Here is a 25,378-nt window from a genome sequence, read left to right on the forward strand (position 1 = left end):
TTGATTTTACAGAAAAAGCGAATACAAACTATTTGGTGTGGCCAAAACCGCTCTGTGCAGAGCTGGATTCAGATTCGTCTGGTCGATTTTGGGTTTGGAAATTTTTGAGGGTTTTCGGATTTTTTAAAATTTTTTCAAGTTAATTTTTTAATTTGAAAAAATTGCTTTGAGTGGATGTCAAGAGGCTGAACATTTTTTGAAGAATAAAATGTTTTTTTCTGATTCTTGCTTTTGGAGAAAAAAATACTTTTCATCGAGAAACAGAGACTTTTGACCTGAGGGTGGCCTATTTTCCAAACGTCTTCATTTCGTTTTTGGCAAGATTTTTGGCTTCCACTTTTCTAAAGACTATTAAGTGATAATTTGCGATTTTAAAATTTAAAACAATTTTCGAAAATTTTTTCGCAAAATTTTGGCGCAAAAAGCGAATACAAACTATTTTGTGTGGCAAACACCGCTCTGAGAGCTGGATTCAGATTTGTTTGGTCGGTTTTGGGTTTGGAAATTTTTGAGGATTTTTGGGAATTTTTTCAAAAGTTAAATTTTTTAAGTTGCATATTCAGTTATATGTAATAACCTTTTTCTGCAGAATTGTAACCATCAGAAGCAGAGCAGTAGATCGTCTTCGTTTCGATCGACCATATCCTTAGAGGACACCCTGTATATGAGATTTTCCAATGTACTCACCTGTGGAATTTTGAACAGTCGAAGTAGATTGGACACTTGAATGGACGTAACGCTGGACGCGGCTCCCACGATGCCAGAAATTATTTTTCGCACTTGGGTTTTGTTGCAGTGGAACTCTGCACCCTCGATGTTACTAATGCTGCCTGAAAGAGAAAAACGCGTTAGAAATTAGGGAAGGCAATGAAGCTTCTACACAAACTGCAACAATGCTTTCATGGGGAAATTTGGCGGAAGAAAGGTGTTTTTTGCAAACAGCCATAAGCAAAAACTGCGATTTTCCCCTAAAAAGGGTTCAGGAAAATCGAGCACCGGAAGCCAGTTTCACTTAGTAATAGATATCATTTACTTTAGCGCCGTTTTAGGTTGCATATAACGGCAAGGCGGGGTGGAAAATTCCTGGATAAGGTGCGGCTGAGCTTTTATTGGAGCATTATTTCGCGCACTATAAAGTTCATTAATTATTTGAACTGTTCGGAGTGCACCTAGTAAATTTTCCAGGCTATACGACACCTTCATGTAGCTACGTGAGTTGCTAGTTAATTCAGGAGTCGCATGATACATGCGGACATCGCTACATATGGGGTCTTAATGAGAATATCAATCTTATTTGGGTGTATTGTTGCGGTAATTTTCTGCTTTTATGCCAAGCTGAGTAATCGCTTTAATTGGAAAACTTTACTTTTATGCACTATTAACGTCTGGACTCTAGCTAATTATTATTGCCGAGACAAGCGAAACGTTCAAAAAACCCTTGTGAACACAACTTGCCTTCTCAATTATGCGTTTTCCTTCATCTGGTCCAAGAAGCTGTCAAAGTCCTCAAGAGGCGGAAAACTTTTCCGCATGAATATAAGAAAAGTTAAATTAACTGGCCCGCAGCACAAAACCGAATTTGTTTTCTATTTACTTATAAATTGGACTAAATAGAAGTGCCGGCACGGGTGGATTGCAAAGGGCTTCTTATATTTTTGATACATCTGTTTGAATGAAATGGGCGGAAAAGTTTGATCGAGGTAATATCCAGTTCGTGACAGCTATCCGATCGAGAAATTCCATGAGCTGGAAAGCTGGCTTTACCGATTGATGGAATAAATTATTGTTATACGGAACGTTTCGAGGATTTTCCTGATGACAAGGACCTAGTTAGAAATTGCCTTGGAATTCGTTCAATAACAGAAGAAAAAAACTGGGGGAATTCATTGGATTTCAGTTCAGCAGCCAATTGTAAAGCGACAAGATCAAAGCAGCAATAAAACAACTGCAAATGATGCATGGAAAGTGAGTACAAGAATAAAAAGCCAAGGCCAGGTCATAATCAATGTGGGAAAATTCATACGCTCTTGCCGTTAAAAATATCAAACAATTTTCCCGACAAAGAATGAAAAATGATTTTCCAGCACAGGACATGGAAAACTATGCAATTTCCCTTCGTTGCTCAATTTAATTGATGGCGCTCTCAACCTCTCAACCGCTTCAACATCAGTTGAAATTTCGTCTAAAGCAATTGTCACGTTCTTCCTATTGAAACTATGACTGGAAATGCTATTTTTAATTGACTGAAAACGCGCCAATTAATTGAAAATCGCTTTGCCTTTTATTCCTACATAAAAAATTGCCAACTCGATATGATTACGAGCTGGGTGGAACAAGCAGAGCATGTTCCAAGGTGGACTATTAGCATAGATTCGAGCAAAATGTATGCGCCAATTAATTATATTTTCCACCCGCTCTGAACCAGACTAGTTTAACAAATGATTTGCAAAGATTACTGTTAAAGGCAACATGCGATTTACTCTTGAGCTGCATTGTGCATTATTAATACCTCGTCATGTGAGACGTTTGATTAAAACATTGGGGGCGTATGGAAAACACATTTAGATGCCAGTTCGGGTTAGAGCTGGAAGCTCAACGACCGGGAATTTATTGAAAAATTCATCCGAAGGCGTTTGGAAATGGGCAATATGTCGGGCTGAAGTCAGGAAAATGGTCAGGGGATGTCAAGTCTGGTGAAGAGGGCGGCTCTTTTATTGGACAAGTTTCGGAACTACAAAGTTTTTAAGAAATAGTTGGCTAAAGAGTGGCAACTGAAAGTTCAACAAATTTAAAAAATATATGTAATAATTAATATAAGTGTAAACTAGTTTTGAAATCCAAATCGAAGACGTTGGAAAATTGACACGATTTTTTCAAACGAAAAACACAAAATCGAACGGTCGATTTTTAGTCGAAAAAAGGTCAAATTGCTGAAAATTACACTTTTTCGAAAAATATATCATTTGAAGTTTCAAATCCGAAATAATCGGCGTTTTAGTCCATGTTTAGCTGCATTTGGGAGGTCACAATGCTTAACCGACTGGAGAGCTTCTTCTTAGGTCGAATTGCCCCTCATTGAGCTGAAAAACGTTTTTTACCAAAAGTGTCTTAAGCTATCTTAAAAAATCGCAAGTCTCTTCAAATGCATATAATTCTACATCATGCTCATCACATGGAAGCGAGCGTTGAATGAAAAACTCGTCAGAAGCTTCAGATCCGAAAAAAAGTGACATTTTTGGTTTATTTCTGTAGGTTTTTGAACATTTCACGGCTTTAGTCGTCAAAAGGTTCCATGTTCACTCAAACCTTTTATATGCGCCTATTGGGAAGCTCTTTAGGACGCAAGAACTGAATTAAACTCAAAAAACGAGCATTTAAAATTACAATTTTTGACCTAGAATTTCATAGCTGTACAGGCGGATTTTTCAAAAAATTTCAAGTATCTCTAGAACCCTCGAATTTTGCAACAATTACATCAAAAGATAGCGAGATATGCGAGATGCCGATTAATACAGACGCTAGAAGCTTCAGCTCCAAAGTAAGCGATCTTTTTATCCTATTTTGAGTGGTTTTCTATTTTATAGCTTAATCTTTTTATGCTCATGCACTTTATATTTGGAGATTCTTAGGTCGGTAACCATCCATTGAACTAAATAAGTACGTAGGTGCAATTACGATTTTTGACCGAAAATTTTATAAGCGGTAGAAGTGGATTTTTTCAAAACAAGTAGAATTTCTTGAAATGCCCGAAATTCTATTATCATTTTTACCACAAGGACGCAAGGAATGCAAAAGGCGTGCGTTGAAAAACTCGCTAAATCCTCCAGATCTGAAATATGTGAAATTTTTGCCCATTTAATGCCGTTTTTAACGTTTTTTCTATAATCTTTAAACTTCTTTTTGATGTTTACTGAGGAGTTTCTTAAGCCGAAAACAATTAGTTGAGGTGAAAAAACACACATATAGACTTTTGATTTTTGATCGAAACTTTTGAGCGACTAAACTGGTTCTGCGCTACAGCAAAAAAACTCAAAATGCCTCAAATCCCATTGCCAATTTACCACCACTGAACAGTTTTGTTGAATTTCCACGAAATGATCACATCGACAGTGAGGGCTTTGCAAATAAATTGACACGTTTTTCAATTTTGCATGTCAATATATTTCCCGAGGATAAATTGCAGTTTTTGCTACGCGACAAACACGAAAGCCGTGAAATATAAAACCATTTATCTTGTAAAGTTAATAAAATATTCCGATGAGATATTGGCGTTTGTGGGATGTTCCAATAAATCAGGGCGATATTGTTATTTTCGGTCTTATCCGAGCGTAACAGGTCCCCGAACTATATTATTTTGAGCAAAGTGTGGAAAAATTGGAATTTTCAGCGCGTGTAATTTGCTTGACATCATCGATAACTTGCATTTTTTTTAGGCATTGCAATGCTACTTACATTTGGGCGCTAGTCGATTTGAACCTGCAACGTATGGATTTTGAAACTGAAAATATCTTTGCAAATGCTTAATATTTATTCGGGAACAGCGGGCATTTAGCTGAAATCTTTAATAGTAATCGGCTTAACGTTGCAACATTCGCTGCAGGCTTATCTACAATATTTCAGTGCATTTAAGGCGATTTAACGACTTCATAGCGATACTGAAAAGTATGGCTAGCTGTTTACATTTCAGACTCGACTCTATGAAAAAAACCATTATGCATACCGATTTGAGTGTTTTACGGCTGTTCATAACTGAAGATTGTATGACACACATTTTACTTTTTTGACCCGTATTATTTCTAGTCAATTAGGGATTTGGAAAATTTTACCGGATGACTTAAGGGCCCAATATTTTTATTTTTCCCTCAATTGTACACGCTTTAATGGGCCAGTCACATTCGGGCCCATAACTAAATCAGTCAATGGATCGCTTCAAATTTCCTCAATAACCAGCGTTGCTGAAAAAAATCCAAATTTCCGGATGGGAAATAATTCAATTTCAACTTGAAAATCAGGACAATGGAATTTTCATAACATTCAAATATGTTCAGCTGCCTCAGCCTTTGCCAGGAAATTCCGACAGTTAAACATTATTTCGCTTTGCATAAATTTTAAATCCAAATGCTTTTCAGGACATTTCACCTTTCGCTGTAAAAGCGATTCAGAATTTAAACAGCGATTAAACATTAGCCGTGTAAAACTCTTCAGTTTTAATTCAGTTATTTTAGTTTTGAAAAAACCACTTGTAAATGATCATTTGAAATGGTTCCGGATACAACCAACTGTTGGTTACCAGGCACAAAATATTTAAGGGAGTTTAGATATTCAGTAATGAAGCTTCTAACGCTGTCTTTGTATGCGTGCACTGAATAATTGATATCGATCGACCTCCTGCAATTATCGCTTCTACAAACAGCCCCATTAGTTTTCACCAGCCAGTTCTCAATCATTTTCTTGTCACCGATAACAAATCCTCCGCCCTTAAATTATGATTGCCGTAGAGGTTGAAAAAAGGCTCGGAAAATGTTCTTTATCGTCACATTAAAAGAGCGGTCTTCTGCATATATCAGAGTTGTCATGTCGAGGACACCCGTAGGCGATAAAAACATTTATTAAATGGAAATTATTTCATGTTGGGGCTGACGGTTAACAAAACGCGATTATGCAAATCCCAACTTTCATTCCCGTTTTTTCTTTGCTACTTTCAACTGCCAGTTTTTTCAGTCCAGATTACACGAAGTTCGAGTTTGCTTGAGCCTTCTCCTTCACTTTCACCCGTATGTGTTGTAGAATTGTAATTTCCTGCAGGCTTCCAGAGTATCGCTTTAAGGCAGCAGCAATGGAGTGAACATTTGGAATCCAGGCAAATGCAAATTTCGTTTAGAACACTGGTATCAAGTCGTAATCGCGCAAATAAATGTTCTATTCAAAAACCGATTTTCATTCCAAACACTCATGCCAAGTTGAAAATGAGAAACTGCGAAGCCTCAAAACGGGTAAATTAATTGAGAATTTGCTCCCATATGGCGGTGAAATTAGCTAGTTAGCCTTAAATGATAATTTAATTGTAACCAGAGTGAACTTGGCGAAAATGTCCTTAAATGCCAGCAATAAGTATCTCCGTGTTTAAGATTAAGCTTATTAGTGCTGTGAAAATTAACCTCAATTTCAAGCTGCGCCTCCTCTCAAGCTAATGGGAGGAGGAGTAGGTTTGAAATATCGTTTTAATATGAGCGCAACTATAAATTTACCGGCAACTACCTAAAGTTTCAGCAAGTCGTTTGCAAAGTCATTCCAGACGCAATTTCCAGATAAGCAGCCACTATTTTTAAATCTGTATCATTACGTTTATGTGTAAGAATTGGGTGTTTAATCTGCGCCCATCATTTACAGCGTTTTTGCGCCTCTTATCCCAAACCTTGGAGGGTTGCTTAAGAAAAAAATTAAATGAGCTTGATTCCGACTCAAGAGACCCCAGTTCAATAAATTACCCGTATTTTGACACAAGCCCGGCTTTTCCAGGCTTTGCTGGGTCACCGATTTCGCACAATGATCGCTATTTTCACAATAAAGGCGCTGAATTTCGGCGGTTGGAATTTTTTCGAACGATCGTTAAAGTCAGAGGAAGTCCAATGGAAAGTTCACCGATCAGCACTTTCCTGCTGTTTTGAGTAGGCAATCGGTTTTTTCAAGGAACTGACTAAATAGGGGGTTACTGGCACATGCCAGATTGGTTTCTTTTAACCATTGGCTAACGATATTTTTTATTGAATGAAGTCCTGGTTGCGTGATTCTGCAGGCAAAATCTAGGGGAAAAACTGGTGGTCCTTCGAGCCGGATTAGACATCAGCGCAAAAATCGGAACGTGATACGCAAAGTCAAAGACCGATCAGCCTGAACATCTGGGAATTAATCAACGCTTTCCAGCGTACCTGCGCCTCTAATTAATTTCGAATTTACATGGCGGATCCACAAGTGTTTAAAGGGGGCTAATCGGACAACATATCTGGCGCGCCAAGTGAACGTGAGATTAATTTGGGTCAGACATGCTACGAGGCATTGCCCTTCACATGGAAGGAGAATCATCAATGAAAGTGTTTGTTTTGTGAAAGATTTAGATATGGATATGGAGAAACAACAAAGGAGTTGGTAAGAAAATTGAATGTGCAAGAATTGCACTAAAGCTAGTACATTGCCAGTAAATTTTTTTTCGAAAATGGGACAATTAAACCACCTTTAAAAGTTAGGGAATGTGGCTTGCCATAATCATTTAAATCATTCTGGACTTTAGCGGTTTTCCTTAATCCCTGTCCAATTGGCTCATATTCTCAATGTCCTCTTCACTCTTTTACACGTTTTCCATGTCTTTGTCCGTGTCTTAAACAGGCCCAGTGGAATATTTCAATAATTTTACACGTTCGAATAGAACACGCTCATGTTTTCCAGACTCACTGACTTTGAAGTCGATTAGACAAGCTGGCGACATACTTTCTGAGAATCGATCAAGCGAGTCCCGATAAATAATGAAAGAGGCATAAAGTAACTTTGGTATAAATAAAGCAGAAGCGTTGGTGCTTCGAGATAACCAAAACTGTCGTTGCGTGCATTCGCTTGACTTCAGATGCTCATAATTTTCGAACGTTATATAACGGGGCTCACACATCGTGTGGCATGTTACAAGGCCGATGGATGGGGGACTTATTTCACGCTTCAGGGCGTTTTCGTTCTCTGTTTTGCATTAATTATATCATTAAGACGGTCGAGCCGTTCCTGGAATGACGGCAAGGGGCGCAGTCTTGCAACTTTTTGCGTCTAATGGATCCTAGATTGCAGTGTCGGCGGTCGCTTTTGATCAAATTTTCCGCTTTTCACTCTTAAAACCATTTGTTAACTATATTCAACATCCTCSGATTATCCTCAAGTATTCGAGAGATGAGGGTTTGGGTAATTTTTTGGCCWGMAAACCTKCCCCAAAATAACKTTCTGCAGCTCTCTACGTTTGAATGTTYAACCWMCGCTSAAAGCAGCAAYTTSCARTGTTCCAGCRAAKGTTTAWWACGGAAAAACTTCTAATATGGATACATTAATGTGATTGAAAGTTTCTGAAATTTTGCCTAAATTTCTGTAAATTTCAGATGTGAATTTGCCCTATTATGTTTCCTAAAGCAATCTATTGAACATTCGCTCACTATCCTCTGATTACTCCCGATCACTTGAGGCAAGAGCCAGGGCCTAACTGAACTTGTCTAGTCGATGTTTAAAAAATTCTGTAGAATCCAGGTGCTAAACGACGACATTGAGCGTTTTACCTCTTCAAAGCCCAGTTTTGCTTCTTCAATTGAGGGCAAAAGTCTAACAGTACCTGCACTGGTTGGCGTAGAGGCACTTTGGAAAGCCAGCCTTCCAAATGCGCCAGGCCTAAAAAACACTTTTGCAACTGAATGGTTTGAAAATTGTCCCCAGTCCAGTCCAGTGCCCGATTTAATTGGAATTTTCACTGTTTCTACAATGAGCGTTTAGCTAATAAATAGAGCTACACTCAGGTCTTTAGCTGGTGTTATTTTGTGTGGAGGCGGTTTGGCAAAATAGCCTGCAAAAAATTATAAAATGTGTGTGCAACTTAAAAAATCCTAACCAGTAGCCTGATGGTGGTATTCAGTCTAAACTTCCAGAACCTGTGGTGGAAGCCACTGGCTTTCCATTGAAGCTAAACGGTGTTGTCAAAGTAGCGACAATGATCTAATGTTTGAGATCAGAAAAACGTTTTTAAACTAATGTTTGTTACATTTTCTCAGCTCGCTCTTCTGTGCCACTGAAGTAAACTTTTCGGATTCGATAAACCCACGGTTTTGCTTTAAAACGGAGGAAAAATCCAGTCAATACCTTGTGTAGTTTGGAGCGCAGACATTTCGGAAAAATGGTCCGCAAAAAGTTCCGGTCGTAATTAGAACTTAAGCTTTTCCTTTGGGCCTTGGTAAAATTCAACTAAACCTTTCAAACAATTAAACTAAATCGCTTAGGCTTAAGCGCATTTGGTAAAATTCTTCGCAAAAAAGCCAAAATCGAAAATACAAGTTTAAATCAATCAATCTGAAATTTCCGCCATTTAAGCTCTAAACCACTAATCAATCTCCAATAGTTATTGGAGATTTTTTGGTTATTCTGAAGCAGATGAGAAAATGATTTGTGATTGAAACTGCTGATTGAGAAAATGAGCCGTGTACAATTTTCTGAGCAGGTTTTGCAGCTAGTCGAAAAATTGCAACTTTTTTGAAGTGAGGGTGGAATTTTTGTTGAGGAAACTGCAAAGCAACTCGAAAGTGTCTGTGTTTTTGAAGCCTTTCAGTCTTAAAGTCACTTGTTAACTATTCCAGATCCTCTATTTTTGATTTTTTTGAGATATGAACCCAGGTTTTGAGTGTACTTTTCGAAAAAATGTAATTTCGAGCGTTTTTCAAAACGGAAAAATAGAGTTTTACCAACCTTTTCCCAACAGCCACGTATGTGAATTGTCTACACAAACACCCTTTTTATTACAAATTGCGTAAACTGTTGAAAGCAGGAAAGCTGCCAACCCCGTTCAGCTCTAATGACTGCAAACTGAAAATCTTGCAGTAAATCCATCCTCCGAGTTTTTTTATTACTAAACCTCTCAAATTATGCATGTAAAAGTCCGCGCTCAAGCGATCCTCATAAATCTAAAGTTTTCCAAACACTTGGTGAATGTTTGGAATAAAGCAGCAAATATACATGACCCAATGCTGGCATTAAGTAATATCGCGATTTAAGCCCAGCAAATTATTGTGCAAAAGCATTTTCAATTTAAAACTGAAAACGGTTTTGTATGAAATAAAGCTGGAAGCGTTCTTTTACCGGCTTAGATTTTATTGCAATTGCATGAAAACAGCCCAATATTTTAAACAGCGGACAAAATTATATCAATGCGGAACAAAACTGGTAAAAGTACACCACACAAGATCCAGGTCTCAATAAAGTATGAAATTTTTGCTGCCAGAATATTAAAAGTTCAAACCTGGCAAGGAAAATCTGTTCGCATAAACGACCTGATAGATAATCCGTTTAACATTCAGCGACTCGAATCTCAACGTGAGTAGTGTAAAATTTCCCCAGACTTTACTTATTCTTAATCTAGCGCTCTGCCAGCAGCGATAATCGAATTTTACCTACAACCAACTAAGCAGTAATAATTAGATTACATTCTAATGGTCATAAAACTAATTCGGGTTGCAAGACAAACTTCGTCCAAATAGTGCACAAAACCACAATGTTAAGCACGAAACAAATGGGAAACTTTTAATCAATTCTAATAGAATAATCTAGTTTAAATGCGAACTAATGGATTGCTGGCAACGGAAACTTTTCCCATTAAATAAACCCTATTAATTTTAGGAAGACGTACATGTACAGGTAAACTATTCAATATGAACTCTCATTTCCATTGTAATAAACGTTATGACCCTTTGTTCGGCTAATTTACGTTTCAGGCAATTCTGGTTGGGTAGAAATAAACCAATGTGGTTTCGTTTTGAAACATGCTGGTTGGTAAATTCGAATGCTTTGTTTCTCAGTCAATCTGCAATATACAAGGAAGGCAGAACAGGTCTTCCAAACCCTTTTCAGTCTTTAGACTCCTTAGACTCTCCAGTCTCCAGTTCCGATAAATATTTATTTAAAAAAATCTTGCCTAACCGTCGTCAAGCTGAACCAATTAGCTCACTTAGGGGCTGTTAAATTGAAATATTTGACAGTTTTCGCCTTTTCCCACCCAAGTTTTCTCATTAACAAGCACCGGCGGAATGGATAATTAATTTCATTCTATTAATAGTTTGGCTGCTAATTATTTACCGATTGGCAGGGGCTGGCGATAGCAAGAAACCGATATAAACCGCTTTATTCGCAGTTTAATTGACTTAGTTGGTGCGTGGAGTTCTTTCGGACTGAAAAAGTGTTTGTTCTATAGGCCCAATTGGCAGAATTATGCTATCAAAAATTCGTGGAAAATCAGAGAAATCACCCGAATCAAAGCTTTTGCGTTTAACATAGCAGGGGCCGAAGAAAAATCGCCTCGATTAAACCGGGCATCTCATTATTCATTGCCATTTTATTATAATTCCGCCTAGAGCTACGCGCCACTTTATGGATCCCGAATCTGTACCCTGGAACTAGATTTATGATTCTTTCGGAAAAGCCAGCGATTGAAGCGGAAAGGGAACGCGCTCAAGGAATTAATACAAGTAATGAAAACATTTGCAATTTAAATAATTCCTCTATTTGCCAAATAATGGAAACCTACAGGCTTCCAGGCGTTATTTCGAAGCGACCAAAGTGCTGCTCCAAGTGTATTCATTCTCGCATTGATGCGCGTTAATTAGTGCTGAGTGGTTGCCTAATTAGATTCGAGTTGTTTTCAAGGATTAATTTCAGGCACATACGGAACTTCAGGGCCTTGAAATTGGCAGTCTGAACTAGTCAAATGTGGATCAATATTAACAAAGATGAAGTTTGTTAGTGTGGATGTTTTTAATAACGTGAAACTGATTTTTGCTTGCTCGACCAGCACCACTTTGAGGGTGGAAGCCTGGAAGTGGAAAAACAAACGAGAAATAATGGACAGTGAACCAATCGCCTTTTCAGTTAATTTTTATAGTGGCTTTATGAATTTGGTCGTTAAGAAGAGAAAAAAATAAGGATTCAACATGTTTCCAAATACACTGTGGCTTTCAGCTCACTGTCGATTTTTAATGAATTCTGCTCGATATCATCTCTCAATCCGAATGGAAAATCCTGTTTTGTGTGAGGGAGCGTGCAGTTGACATTTGAATTTACTCGCCCTGAAACGGGGGAAATGGTCGGAAGAAAAATCTACAGTGCATTTTATCATTCGAACTTTCACTGTACGTAAAATCCCATGTGATTTTACGTTTGCGTTAGCATCCACTTTCGCAATTATCCAGCGGTATTTTCGGCTGGAAATGTTCAAGTAAACCAGAGCTCGAAAGCCCTCAAAATAAATTTAAGCAGAAACTTCCAAGTGCACCGATTGCACAAAGCCTATGAAAACAATATTCCTGCCAGCTTAATTCGATGTGTGTGTAACTTAAGCTTGTCAGTGTAGAACAGTGTCGTTTACAATAACATTTTCCTGCACTTGTAACGAGTTTGCAAGTCAATTGGATATTGATCCTGCTGGATAAGACACGGTTACCGGAAAGCCAACATCCGAGGCTGGCGGTAAGCCGAAATGCATGAAACCTGCAAAGTCAATAAACACTTCACGGAAATTGTGAAAGGACTGTAGACGTGTCTTTGTAGGCGGAGGACTCTTTTAATTTTTTAAGTCTAAGCGCGTTTTTCCATCGTCTGAGTGCCTTCCAGATGTTCGGAACAGTAATTGATATGGAACGTCACCGCTGAATCGTGACGAAGAAAACGGTTTTATTTAAAAATGGAAAATGTCGGGTTTAGTCCCAAAATTGAACATGGAAAACGTTTAAGCATTTATTTTTTGCTGATTATTTTCCAGCCCTAACAGCTTCACGTTCACGTTAGTTTTACTACATTAAATTTTCATGGTTATTCCAAGCTACCTCTTCAAAAAATATGGCTCTTTTCCACTTACTATTGATATAATTTCTCAATATTCAAAGAAAAGGGTTTTTTACTTCAGGTCCCTAGCAGTTTCCATCATTTTAAAGCTTCATTTCAACATAAAACCATATGGATACTTCCACTATTGAATGGCGAATATTAAATTAAATTTAATCTAGAATATGTAATATAATTCTATATCAAATCGCTATTGACTAACTAGAAGCGAAACATAATATGAACGTATTTCCTTTTCAAATGGAAATTTAAATTGTATGGAAATGCGCCATTCGTTGCCTAAAATGTAATCAAATAGTTTTGTTTAAAAAACATGGCTGTTTTCGTCGAATACCGTTTTTGACTCAAATGATGTATTTAACAAATATTCCGATAAATTCGCATATTTCATTATTTTTACGAGCGAATCGAGCAAAATATGAATTGTATTCAAAAAATTCAATTTTAATCGCTGCACATAGCTCAACCGTTGCGTTTTCAGGATTACAATATTTTTCTATTCAAACGTTTCGAAATCCATGTAAAATTAGTGCGTAAAGCTCAACTGCTACTGCTGATAAAATGCAAAAAATATCCACATTTTTAACTGCAAAAAGCATGAAGTGAGAAACAGAAGACTTTTATTAGTGACTTTTCAATCACCATCTGCCTGCGTTATGGAGAAAAAATAACTGTGCTTTGAACAGGCTTCAAGCCTTTCAGTCAAACTTCAAGTTCACGATTGAAAAAGCTCTGTTTAACGCTGCATTTCCATTTTGGCCGATAAAACATTAGGAAAGTGGCCGAAATCAAATTTCAGCCGATCCGTATTCCATCAGCGGTTATTTTATGCTTATTCCGGACATTTTCGCTTGCGTTTCACGTATTCGTTTTCGTGCGATGAAGTGTTTCACTATTTCCTTCTATATTAGAAATGCGGCTGAAAAAACAAAAGGATGAAAACGCCCGAGAATGCCAGATGCTGCCATCAAAAGCATATTATTGGATGAGATTGACCGACATTACAAATATTTCAAACTTTCAGCAGTCGTTCTAATGTTTGCAATAAATCTCGATTTAATTCTCGTCTATTAGTCGAACTGTGCGAAAGTCAGTGGTGGTGGCTTTAAAACATTTCGAATTCCACGCAACCATTTGAAATTCAATTAAAGCTCAAACACACTTTCGAAAGCTCCTGGAAAGCAATTTTAAGGGTTAAAGAGCCTTTTCATGGATCGTTGTGTAGGAAATGCAATGTTCTACTGCTGGCAGATGTGCACCCTTATATTACACTGTTCATATTGGCAACAGTTGCTCAACATTTAACATTTGAGTAGGGCAGGAATTCATTACGTGAAAGCGCTGACCAAGAGAGCAACGATCCGATTAAAATTTCACTAAATCGACACTTCAAATAAGCCAATAGCCGAGTGTGGTTGAAATTTGCGATGTTAACTAGCTGATGGTCAGTTGATTTGAAATTCCTGATACCTGCAGGAAAGGTTTATCCATAATTCCGATGTTGGCGCACTTGGTAAATGTGAGTCTCAAAAAAGCTGCAACTTATGTTTCAAAAATTTTTAACTTTTCCACCAGAATCGGTAGAAGCTTGAAGATTTGACAGTCTAGAGAGAGTGCCTGGATCTAGACAACCTGAAAATTTTGTGGAAATCCTGATGAATTCAGATTTTTCCTGAATTGGTTTATGTTGGTCAAGAACTGCATGATTTTACAGAAGTGCAATCTAAACTTGAAAAGTTCCATAACTTCCAAACATGAATCGGTAGGAACTTGCAACTTTTGAACTCTAGAGAAGAAACTTCAAGTCAAGAGCCTGCAAGCCAAGATAGGACTGTAAAAATTTGCAAAATCTTTGTAAAAATGCGCAATTTAACGACTATTGCGGATTGGGTAAAAGTCGGTCAAAAATTCGCGTTTTTACCCATGTGCACTCTGTGGTAAAAAAATCGTAATATCCAGAATAGCAGATCTAGAAAGTTATAAAGTTGCGGGTGTACAGCAGAAATCAAGGTTTAAAAGATTTGAAAATTTCATTCAAATTGCCCAAAATTCTGATTTTTGCGGATTTGTTAAAACTTGGTCTAAAAATGCCAATCCCCTCTATGTTTAAAAATTTCCAAACTTCTCAACTAGCGCCGGCAGAAACTGTGAACTTCTGCACTATACAGAATGGACATCGATTAGTAAGCGATCAAAATCTCATTGAAATTTAAAAAAATGCTGATTTTTGCGGATTTGGAGAATGTTGGTCTAAAATTGCGTGTTTTCCCCAGGTGTTCTCTATGTTGGAACAGTTTCTAACTTTTAAACCAGCACTTGTACAAACATGGCACTTCCTCTCCTAATAGCACAAACTTAGGCCTGCAAACAGTGGAAATTTGATGCGCATTTCAATTAAGACTGATTTTTTAGGATTTGGTAAAAATTGGACTAAAATTAGCGTTTTAACCCACATACACTCGATGCTTGAAAAAAAATTAACTTGTAATCCAGAGGCGGTAAACAATTGAAACTTTTGCTGTTTACCGAGCATAGTTGAGCCTAAAAATTCTGAAAATGTTATAGCGATGGCAAGAAATCCTGATTTTTGCGCATTTGGTAAATGTTGATCTTATAAATCACCCAGCAACACTGGGTTTAAAAAAGTTATATCTTCTAATTTGGGGTGTTAAAAAACTTACTACTTTTGCAGTTAAGCTTATTATAATTAAATTTTGCACATAGGAAATCTTATTAAAATCCGGATTTTTGCAGAATGGGTAAATGTTGGACTAAGAAACAGCGTTTTTGCTCAGCAGTACCTTATGTTTGAAAAATTGATAACTTTTAAACATTGCTGTATAGAAACTTTTGATTTCCGCAAATACAGCCAGAGTTGTTTAAACAAGAAGACTACAAAATCTTATATAAATAGCACGAAATCTTGAGTTTTGCGGAATTGGTAAATGTTGGTTTAAAAGACCGAATTTCAGCCCAGAAGCTGTGCTTTAAAAATTCATAACTTCTAATTTAGAGTACGTGAATCTGGAAACCGGAAAATTTGTATTTGAATCGCACTAAATTGTTGGTCTAAAAAAGCCCGTTCTTACTGAAAATTTTCGAGTTTTAGAATCGCTCTAAACGCTAGAGATTTTGGGTGAAAACCACCGAATATCGATTAAAGCACTCAGAACGCACGCCTTGATAATTTTCAAAATTGACACGATTATCAAACTAAAACTTCTTCATGCGGTTGTCGAGTTTCCTGTGTCTGTTTTCGTTTACTTCCAGCAATTAGGATAATAAAATTTCCAAACTTTCACTGTTCAGCTCAAATTAAATTTGCAAACTTCCCCTTTAACCAATGCGCCCAATACCCAGATAAAGAATCTTATTTGGGAAGTTTGTCCGCACAAAACTTCTCTCTTCAGTATTAAGTATTCCTAGTGCAAGTGGCAACGGGACGATTTATTTACCATTTTCCACCGATTTTCCACCAGCTAATCTTCAGTTTCGGTCGGCACCTAGAAAGGTCACGACAAATTCCTAAAAGGTATTTTCTGGGATAAACACAGGATCCGTTCCAGATATTGCAATCCCATCCTAGAATGGACCTTAAACGGTCCCTTGGTGAGCCAACGGCATTAAAGGATCAAAGTTTCGGATGGCGCAGTAACCGCTAGTTTTATTTTGAATAAACTTGCCTGACTATGTAGTGAACAGTTGCAGTTGAAGCCATCTGGGATTAATCATTTAAATTAACCGAATTCTAAGCGTTGCTTAATGCCGAATAACCAGAGCAATTAGTAGTTTATGTTGCGTTAAAATACATCCAAATTTCTGCTATTTAAATTTCGCACAAAATGTTCAGTTAATGTCAGTTTAATAACGTTGCAACTACATTTGATATAAATGAGTTATAGAAGCGCTAGTTCATGTGGAATGGGAATTTTATTTAATAACCGCATTTTGATTTGAGCTAAATGCAGGGTTTTGGAGCTGATAAGATTCTCAATGGGTCACTAACGAACATATCGTTAAAACCCCAAAAAGGCTTAAAATGACTCCATCGGGTCTGAGCAGTAAACAACTAAAAAATGCTGCAAAAAAGAATGCAAACATGAGAATTGATTAGGATGAAAACGCAACAGGACAACTTTATGGTATACATCAACTTGATTTCGACAAGGCATAAAGAGACGTAGCAAGAACTCATTGAAAATTATTTAAGTATGTTGGAAACACTCGGTAGAAAAATAGTTGAGCAACGAAATATTCCAGAGCTTCCAGCTGCGCTTCTAGAACTGGAACTGAAATGAATACTTAAGAAAAAGCGCCTTCACCCTTGAAGCTAAAACAGCAGTTACATTAAAATAATGCCCATTTAATTAATTCAGTAGTTACAAGTGAACACTTTGCACCAACATTATCATCTGGCAAGATAAATCATGTTCCAGACCCCACTCTTTTTGCTGTCCCAAATAGCTGGAAAATCAGTTATATTCTATTTACCATGCCATCTATCATGGCAGGCAAGAGGTCTGAGCAAACTCCGAGTCAACTGGAACAAATTATTAAAATTTGTCCTGCCGGCTATTGTTTGAAACAAATCATGTAATCCTGCTGTTATATATTGTTAATTAGTGTTATCTAAATTGCGAATACCTTCATAGCGGTACCCTTGAAGCCGGCAAGTGCTTTCAAAGACCCTAATTATTATTACAAAGGGTTTATGTAATTAATGGAGAATACTAATGAATGGTAGCGAATTTATTTAACGTTCGGCGGCCAGCATGGGAGGAATATTCAAATATGGGCTGGCTTTTAATTCGTGCCATTAAATTTTAAATTCCAGTTTGACACTGAAGAAACGAAATGTTGGTCCTTCGAGCCGGAGTGGAGTGGTGAAAAAGTAGAAACAAAAGGCATTTTTATAAAATTTCGCAAGAAGAGTTAAGTTAAGTGCGTTTAAGAAAGTGGGATTGTCGTAGCATTTGCGTGAAACTAACTAAAACTCAAAGTAAACTTTAAAGCCCGTTTTGAAGAGGAGAACACCCGAAAGTTCCCATTTAGAAAATTGGAAAAATTCAAAATAAACAACGCCCATGGAATGAATAGAAGGAAATAATGAAGTTTTCCGGTGAACGGCGTTAAACCAAACAGTTTACTTCGGCGGTTTTCCTACATGGTGCAAGTATGCATTTCTGATAAATCGGTGCCAAAAACAAGACAAAAAAAGGCATTCGATCGAGTATCCATTTAAGTAATTGCCGAATTTCTGCTGCAAAGAATTGGTTTGAATTGCGGCCCACATCAGCGAAATTAAAACGATAAAGATGTCACCGGGAAAAATAATTACTTCCTTCCCATTGTTCGGTCACCTTTGCCAACATGAAAATAGACGATTTTCCCGGTAATTTAATGAAAATAAGGAAAACGAGGTTTGCTACGGAAAAGTGCAACAATGGCAGCCAGTCACGGTGTTTGCCTGTTTCGAATGAAAATAATTACATTGGTTTGTTGGAATAGAAAATCAGTCGTCGAAACGAAATTTCTCGTTTGAAAATTAATAATTCAACATTCAGACAACGTTTACTATAATTCCATCACAGATTTACCGCAAGGGTTTAGTTTAGTAGTAAAATCGATTTAGCTTACGATGCGAAAATTGGCAGACGGATTACAAAGCACGATTTATTGCAAAGCTCAAAATTTACTTAGCTTAAACAAGAACTAATTTACGCCGGCTTTCTTTTAAGATCTTAAAGCCTATTTCACTCGCTAGTTTTGCATTGACAGTGTTTTCCACTAGACCTTTGAACTATTTCAATTGTATTTCACTTTGTGCTGCTTTTCTCAAGCTGAGACAGTGGAAAATGGAAATTAATAGCCGTTAATAGCACTAGAAACTGCCAGTTGCATGCTGAAATTGGATGATCGAGCTTCTAGTTTAAATCTTTTTCTAATAAATTTCCCTTTCAAAACGGCAACCGAAAATTCTCCAAACTTTGAAATTTCGTTTAGAAATAATACTTTGGCTAAAGTTTTTTAAGTCTTTTACCAAAAATTGACTCTATTTTCGGCCTAATTAAATTTCGCCTGTGAGAAAAGTACTGCATGTGTCCATCTGCAAAGAAAATGCTTGAATTATTAAGTGGAATCTGTGTTTACATAACACCGTAAACTGTTTGGAGTTATTTATTAAATACTTTAATTGACAAGAGATTATTTAGCCAGGAATTCGGAAACGATGAACATATTTAAGAAGCTTTTACATCAAGCAAACAGCAAAGGTATTTAATTACTCATGAAAGGATTCCAACGAGATACCAAAATTAAGCTTATTAAACTGTTGAGTTGTTCGCACATCTGCAGAGGTGGTTTGCTCAGATGCTTACAGAGGAAATTCTTTGCCACCACAATATCAAGGCGCAAAAAACTCCAATTACTATTAAGTCCCAAAGTTAAATTATAATGTAAGCAATAAAACCCAGCTAAAAATTCTAAACCATCTGGGACTATTTTCAGCAGCAATTTCCTTTAATAATTTAACGCTTGTGCAGTATTTAAATATGCACCGGCTAATTTCTATAATATGCAAAATAATTCCAATAAACTGGCTCCACAGTTGGACCGTTCAAACTAAAACTGTTTAAAAATGTTTCTTTTTTATTCGCAGTGAGCTAATTAGCTTGGACACGGTCCAAAACAGAAACACCCCACTTGATTAAACATTATTTTGTCGATTATTTATATATTTAAACGAAGCCCGAATATTAGTAGATACACTTTCATGTGGCGGCCGAATGAGCTTCATAAATATTAAAATTAGTCGAAAGCTGAGTGAGTACATGACGTCCAGTTTAATTAAACAGCAAATTTAAATTTTAATCAAAATATAAATTTATTTTGCACATCGAATAGCACGGTGCGTGCTGGTGGGCAAACAGGGTGATTAAGAATTGGTTTTATTGGGAGCATATAAAAAATTTGTGACTGAAATACTTGCGACAAATAATCATCAAAAATTGTTCAGAAACGAATGGAAATGCCACCAACAATTTTTTTTTTAAGAACACTTAGAGACGTTTGATGTTTTCCGTCAGTAAAAAACTTTACCTCCCTGCATCAAGAAAATTGGGACATTTTCAAAGATTTTTCAAAACCCTACTTGAAATAACGCAACAAAGTTGTTCAAATACATCAGAAAATTTGTTATTTCGAACAAGTCTGCGGTCCAGGAACAAACATTGAATGCTTTCCAGCAAATTGACATGCATACGCCCGGGTATTTCTCCCGGATGTACTTGCAATATTTTATCGATATGAAATATTTGATGATACACTTCGATACACTATTTTAAAGGCACGTTCGAAAGGGAAACTCTAAAACATCGAATCGATCTTGCCAATGCAGCTCGTCTTACCAGCTTCAACTGAATGTTTTGTTTTCCAACCATTGTTCGCTGAATGATGTTTTCTTTTGAGCAACATTTTCCATGTGTTTTTATGGGAAATATCGATGAAGCAAATTGATCGTTGCAAAATAATCTGAACTAAATAGTAATAATACTATATATAAGAAATGCTTGAAATGGTTCAGTTGGGAAACCGAAATGTAATCCAAACTGGCTGCGATTGATCCATTGGCAAATAACAAGCGATTTGCCATCCCGGTGTATTTGGCGAAAAAGGAATTTGGCTTCGGAAAATGTCACATACAATTCTTGCCTCTTGCAGCTGCTCCAGCTAAGAGAAGCTCCACTCAATAAATTAAGTTGGACGTGTCCCAAACAAAAAGTTACCGGCGGTGAATAATCCGATTATGAAAGAAAATTTTACTTCAGACTTTGTCAATGTAAAACTTGAAAAAACGATCCGAAACGACTTTCGCCTTATTTAAATATTATCGATAATTTTCCTACTGGCTGCTTAATCCGCAATTAGCTAACAAGCCGCAAAGGAGTATTGCTGTAAACTGCAGGCTTCGGATTACAGAACTTCGTTACTGTGGCCCAATGCGAAATGTAAGCTTGTATATTTCGGGAAAGAATTAAGTCCCCGGAAATTTAATATCTGGACACAATGGGGTTTTTGTAATGAATATGAATAGAAATTTTTATTCATCAGGGCATTGTCTCATGCATTCGGGCGAAACTGTCCCGACAAAGCGATGATCATAAATGTGGAATTATCGACTCAAAAAAACAAATGTCCTTCAAAGAAACCTTTCTAAGTCCGCATAAGTATATTTATGGATGTTTTCCAGTATTATGACAAAAATTTCGTACATCGAAGCGTAAAGATCTTTCATTCAACAGCAACTTTTGAATGCGTGAAACTTCTCAACTGAGAGGAAACTTTTCCAATAAATTACGTGCATGAGTTGGCTCACAATTCGCAGCCCTTGAAACCTTGAAAAAATACCTGTGCTGGAAGGACAAGGATAAAGAGCCCAGAAAAACACGTATTTTAGCGCCAGGAAAACACAACGAAATCGCTAAAGTTAATGTTTTTACAAGATTCCCTGTTTTAATTCGATTTCAGTTCAACGCTCATCTGTATTTCTAAGAACCCGCCCAAAGTTAATTTTTACTTTTGTAATTGAATTTTATAAGAGAAGTTTTAGCGGAGTCTTCCATTTCACAATGTTAGCTTGGGAGCAATTGAAAAATTGAAACCCTGGTGAAGAAAAAAGTTGTACATCAGTTAATCGTTTGTTAGATTTTTATGTTCTAGTTCAAAAATTGTTATGTTTTAGTCGATGAATTTAGATTTTCAATTTGCTTAGAAGTTTTCTTAATTTGTTTTCCATCCATTTTATAGTAATTTTAATTCTGCAAGGGCGAAAAAACAAGGTTTTTGCTTGCATCTTCAGAGAAGGTTTGCGCGACGCTGGCTCTGAAGATGCATGCCAGTCGTGCGTGCGAAACGTCAGAAGAAGATTTTTTCCACAGTGCGCCAATTCGTATACAGCGCAGCATTGGTTTATTTGACAAAATCAGATTTTGCTCGGATTGCACTGAAATTTTTAGGCCATTTAGACCGAGAAGTGATGTATAAATGACCAAAATTGGAAGCCTCTGCCGAGGCTCAGCAGAAAGTTGCCGTTCATTAAAGAAGGGCATGTAATTGCATGAAATCACAAATTTTAGCGCAGCATTGATATGAGTAATAAAAATCAGAATTTACTCGGGTGTTACTGAAATTTTGAGGAGTTTCAGAGTGTAAGTTCTCATAATTTTTGGGAAGGGCGTGTAATTGCGTGAAAACATTAATTTTCAGCCCACAATTGATTTGGTTGACAAAAATGAGGATTTGTTCGGATTTAGCTGAGTTTTTCAGAACTACCAGAATATCAAGTCACCTATAGATTGCCAACATTTTCAGATGCTAATAAACGTGAATGAAAAGCCCTAATTTTTTTAAGAAAGGTGGTTAATAGCCAGATTCTTGTTGAGTCCAGCATTTATTAGACTAATAAAAATCAGAATTGGTTCAGAATTTCTTCAAATCATCAGCACGATTAGACTGTAAAGCAGCCTATAGATCGTGAAAATTACAAGTTGCTGCTGAGGCTGAATGAGAAGTTCTCACTTTTTTGGAAAGGGCCTATAAGACTGACACAAATAACAATTTGCGTCACATTGTATTGAAAATTTTCGAACTTTTTAACCGGAAATTTACCTATAGATGACGAAAATCTAAAGTTACTACTAAGGCTCCATAGTGAGTTATCAGTAGTTAAATTTTTAAATTTAAGCTCGAGTATTAACGCGATAACAATCTTTTTCAATTCAGCTCATTTGGTTGCCAAAAATCAGAATTAACTTATATTTTATTCAAATTTTTTTGTGTTTGTAGACCCAACACTTGCCTTTCCTTGCCGAAATTTTGAAGTTGCTACGCCAGCTTAATCAGAAGTTGGCATTTTTTGGAGAACGATATGTAAAAGCGCGGAAAAAAATTTCAACGCAGCATTGATTTAGCTGAACAAATCAGCATTTGCTCAGATTTTGTTGAAATTCGCAGAACCGGTTTATCGACAACTGACCAATAGATGGCGAAAATATTATGTTGTTACTTAGACTCAGTCAGAAGTTGCAATTTTTGAAAGAAAGGCGTGCAACTTCGCGATAACTGGCTGAAAAAACCAAACTTTGCTCACATTCGATTAACATTTTCAGAACTTTAGACCAAAACGAAAATTTCAAATCGCTACTGAGGCTCAATAAGAAGGTATCACTATCTAAAAAAGGACCTGTTTAAAATTGCATTTGGTTTTAGTCCAGCAAACACAATTAACAAATATAAAATCGAAAAGCTTTGCAAGAGGCCCGAGTAGAATAAAATAGAGCTTTTCGCGTAAAGAATAGCTTATAATTCGGTTCAAGGATAATTTATTTCTCCATTTGCAACCTGAGAGCCAAATACGTTCATATCCGAACCCTGATACCAATTTAGAGCCCTCAGCCCTTAATAAGTAAATATTAGGTTAGTACGCCGATATACATAGTACATGTAAACTGCGGGTAATTCAGTCGGAACTTGGCGGTTTGTAATTGCATATTTCCCAAAGACAACAGTTATTCCAGTGGAAACTATTTCTGCATCCGAGCTCTCTTTATTAGGATTCTTGCTGGATTTTAAGCTTCGTGATGTGCAAAATTCCCTTGAATGCAGAGATAATATTTGCTTTCATCGCTTACTTTTTAACTCCCTCTTCAACGTGAAACAGCACAGTTGAGTCGACAAGTCAATTAGTTGATACATTTTGAATTGGCAGGTTTCAATAGAACAAAAGCGAACCTTCTAATTGGTTTCTTCAGCTCAAAACTGGCCAATTAGCTCTCAAAACGCCGTCGCCATCATCCACCCTAATTGGATATTTCACTTATAAGATAATTTTGCACTAATTTCATTAAACTCCTTGGTAATTCTATTAACATTTGCTACTACCGTGTAAGAGACGTCGGTAATGTGAAAGATCCAAATTAGTAATTACATTTTTGTTCTTTAATTTAATAGTTATGTTGTTGTGTTCAGAGTTGTATTTTTAATCGCAATAAACCCCGTTTGCTGTTAATTCCCTTGAATTAAATTGAGAAGAGAAGCAACGGAAACAAGTAATAACTTTGTCATCCCATTTCAGCTGCGGAATGGACTCATTCAAGTGTAAAGTTGTCTGCAGCTGAAACAGTAATTAAGGTATGACGATAACAAATACCGGTATTTGGAATGTCGCCATTTGATATCCGAAAATTAATATCTCTTTGAGGCATAGGCCAGAACATGATTAATTACTTTTGCACGCCATTCCAGGTAAAATAAATCAGGAATGTCGCCTAGGACATTCCGCGACAGGAAACATCTACTCTGATGGCCGCCCAAGCAATTTTATGGTGTTGAAAAATTGGATAATAACACATTAATTAATCATCAGAAATATGTTGAAAATGGACGAAGACAAGTCGTTCTATTTATCTTATTGCCCCAATCCCGAAGGCCATTGTATAGGGGAAAGATTTGCTTGCAAACCTGCACTTTTCTATAAGAGTTGCATGTCCAAATGGGAATTTCTGGACTGTTGATTAGTCGTTCGTGGAAATGTGAAAATGTGCATTCTGCAAAGTTGGTTATTACTGAATTGAATAATTGCCACACTAAAAACCAATTAGTGAGAGTTTTGCAAGGCAAAGTCGATTTGGAGCAAGAAAAACGAATTAAAACTGCATTAACTAATTGCGTGGAAAATGTCCGAATTTGCTGAGCACTTTCCACGAAAAATGCAAAGGAGAATCGAAACATTTGCATCAATTTTGACACCAAGTAAACGTAAATATTCCCGGAATGATTCATTAATTAAAGCCACATTTGACTTTGACCCAATCCTATACAAATGATCCACTTTATCCAGCAGACATGGTCGTTTTTAGAGCTAATCCATATCGGCAAGGCCCAGAGATATTTGCTAAGGCAAAACGTTCCTGCTTTAACATAATTTATTGGAATTCTGTCCAGTTTGCGACTAAATTGATATCGTTCAAGCGGGTCTTTGCCAGCACATACGAAGAGATCAGGGGTTTGAGTAAACTTGCTTCAACTGTGAACTTCAGTGCTGCTTATCGAGCAAGTTTAAAGGTGAAAAATTCAAAAAAATTTGAGGATTTACGAAATCTATTTCGCTCTTTAGTGGCCACATTCACTAGCTGGAAATTTCTACGTACCTTTGATAAAATCAAGAGCCATTTCCAGGCCATAAGTGTCCCGATCACAATCATCCAATATATGGGCGCCAATGGAAATATCCGGAAGCAACTTCGGTTCATCATTATTCAGTCTGTCCAGAGTGTAAAGCATGGCTTCTAGGGCTTGAATGCCCCCTTGGGGCATAACAGGGCCGCACATTACCGAATCCTCCCTTTCGTGCACCATCATCAACCCTCCGAGCACAATGTCGCCTTCCACAATCGCAATTTTCTTCACTGGCCAATGGATTTCTTCATGCTGGTGCCGGATTTTGTGTCTTTCGCGTCTGCCAGTTTGCAAGCTGTCGATCAGCTCATTCTCATTGAGATACATGTTTTCTTCCTTCAGTTGGAAGATTTGTCGGTTTCGATCGTTGGCTCTGCGTCCAAAACTGCACTGGATGAAGAGGAACAACGAGTAAAAGAAGTAGTTTCCGAGCTTCATGGCTGCTGCTTGAGGGGGTTTAGTTTGAGAATATTCCTGATGAGTTCATCCTATTCGGAATTAAGCTGCAAAGGTAAAAGGA

The 25,378-nt window shown here is 37.1% G+C and overlaps 1 protein-coding gene across 1 annotated transcript; it reads right to left on the reverse strand.

Annotated features, from left to right (window-relative positions):
* Positions 1 to 687: 687 nt before the first annotated feature.
* Positions 688 to 25,378, reverse strand: LOC125505277 (metabotropic glutamate receptor 2-like; the record flags this gene model as incomplete). The annotated part of the gene is made up of 2 exons (XM_048668763.1): positions 24,831 to 25,378; positions 688 to 830 (listed from the first exon to the last, which is right to left on the reverse strand). Coding segments are annotated over exons 1-2 (609 nt in total), but the record flags the coding sequence as incomplete, so codon positions are not given.

The sequence above is a fragment of the Dendroctonus ponderosae genome, unplaced genomic scaffold, assembly GCF_020466585.1.
Source record: "Dendroctonus ponderosae isolate FM_Combo_2020 unplaced genomic scaffold, Dpon_F_20191213v2 Dpon_F_20191213_75, whole genome shotgun sequence".
NCBI lineage: Eukaryota > Metazoa > Arthropoda > Insecta > Coleoptera > Curculionidae > Dendroctonus > Dendroctonus ponderosae.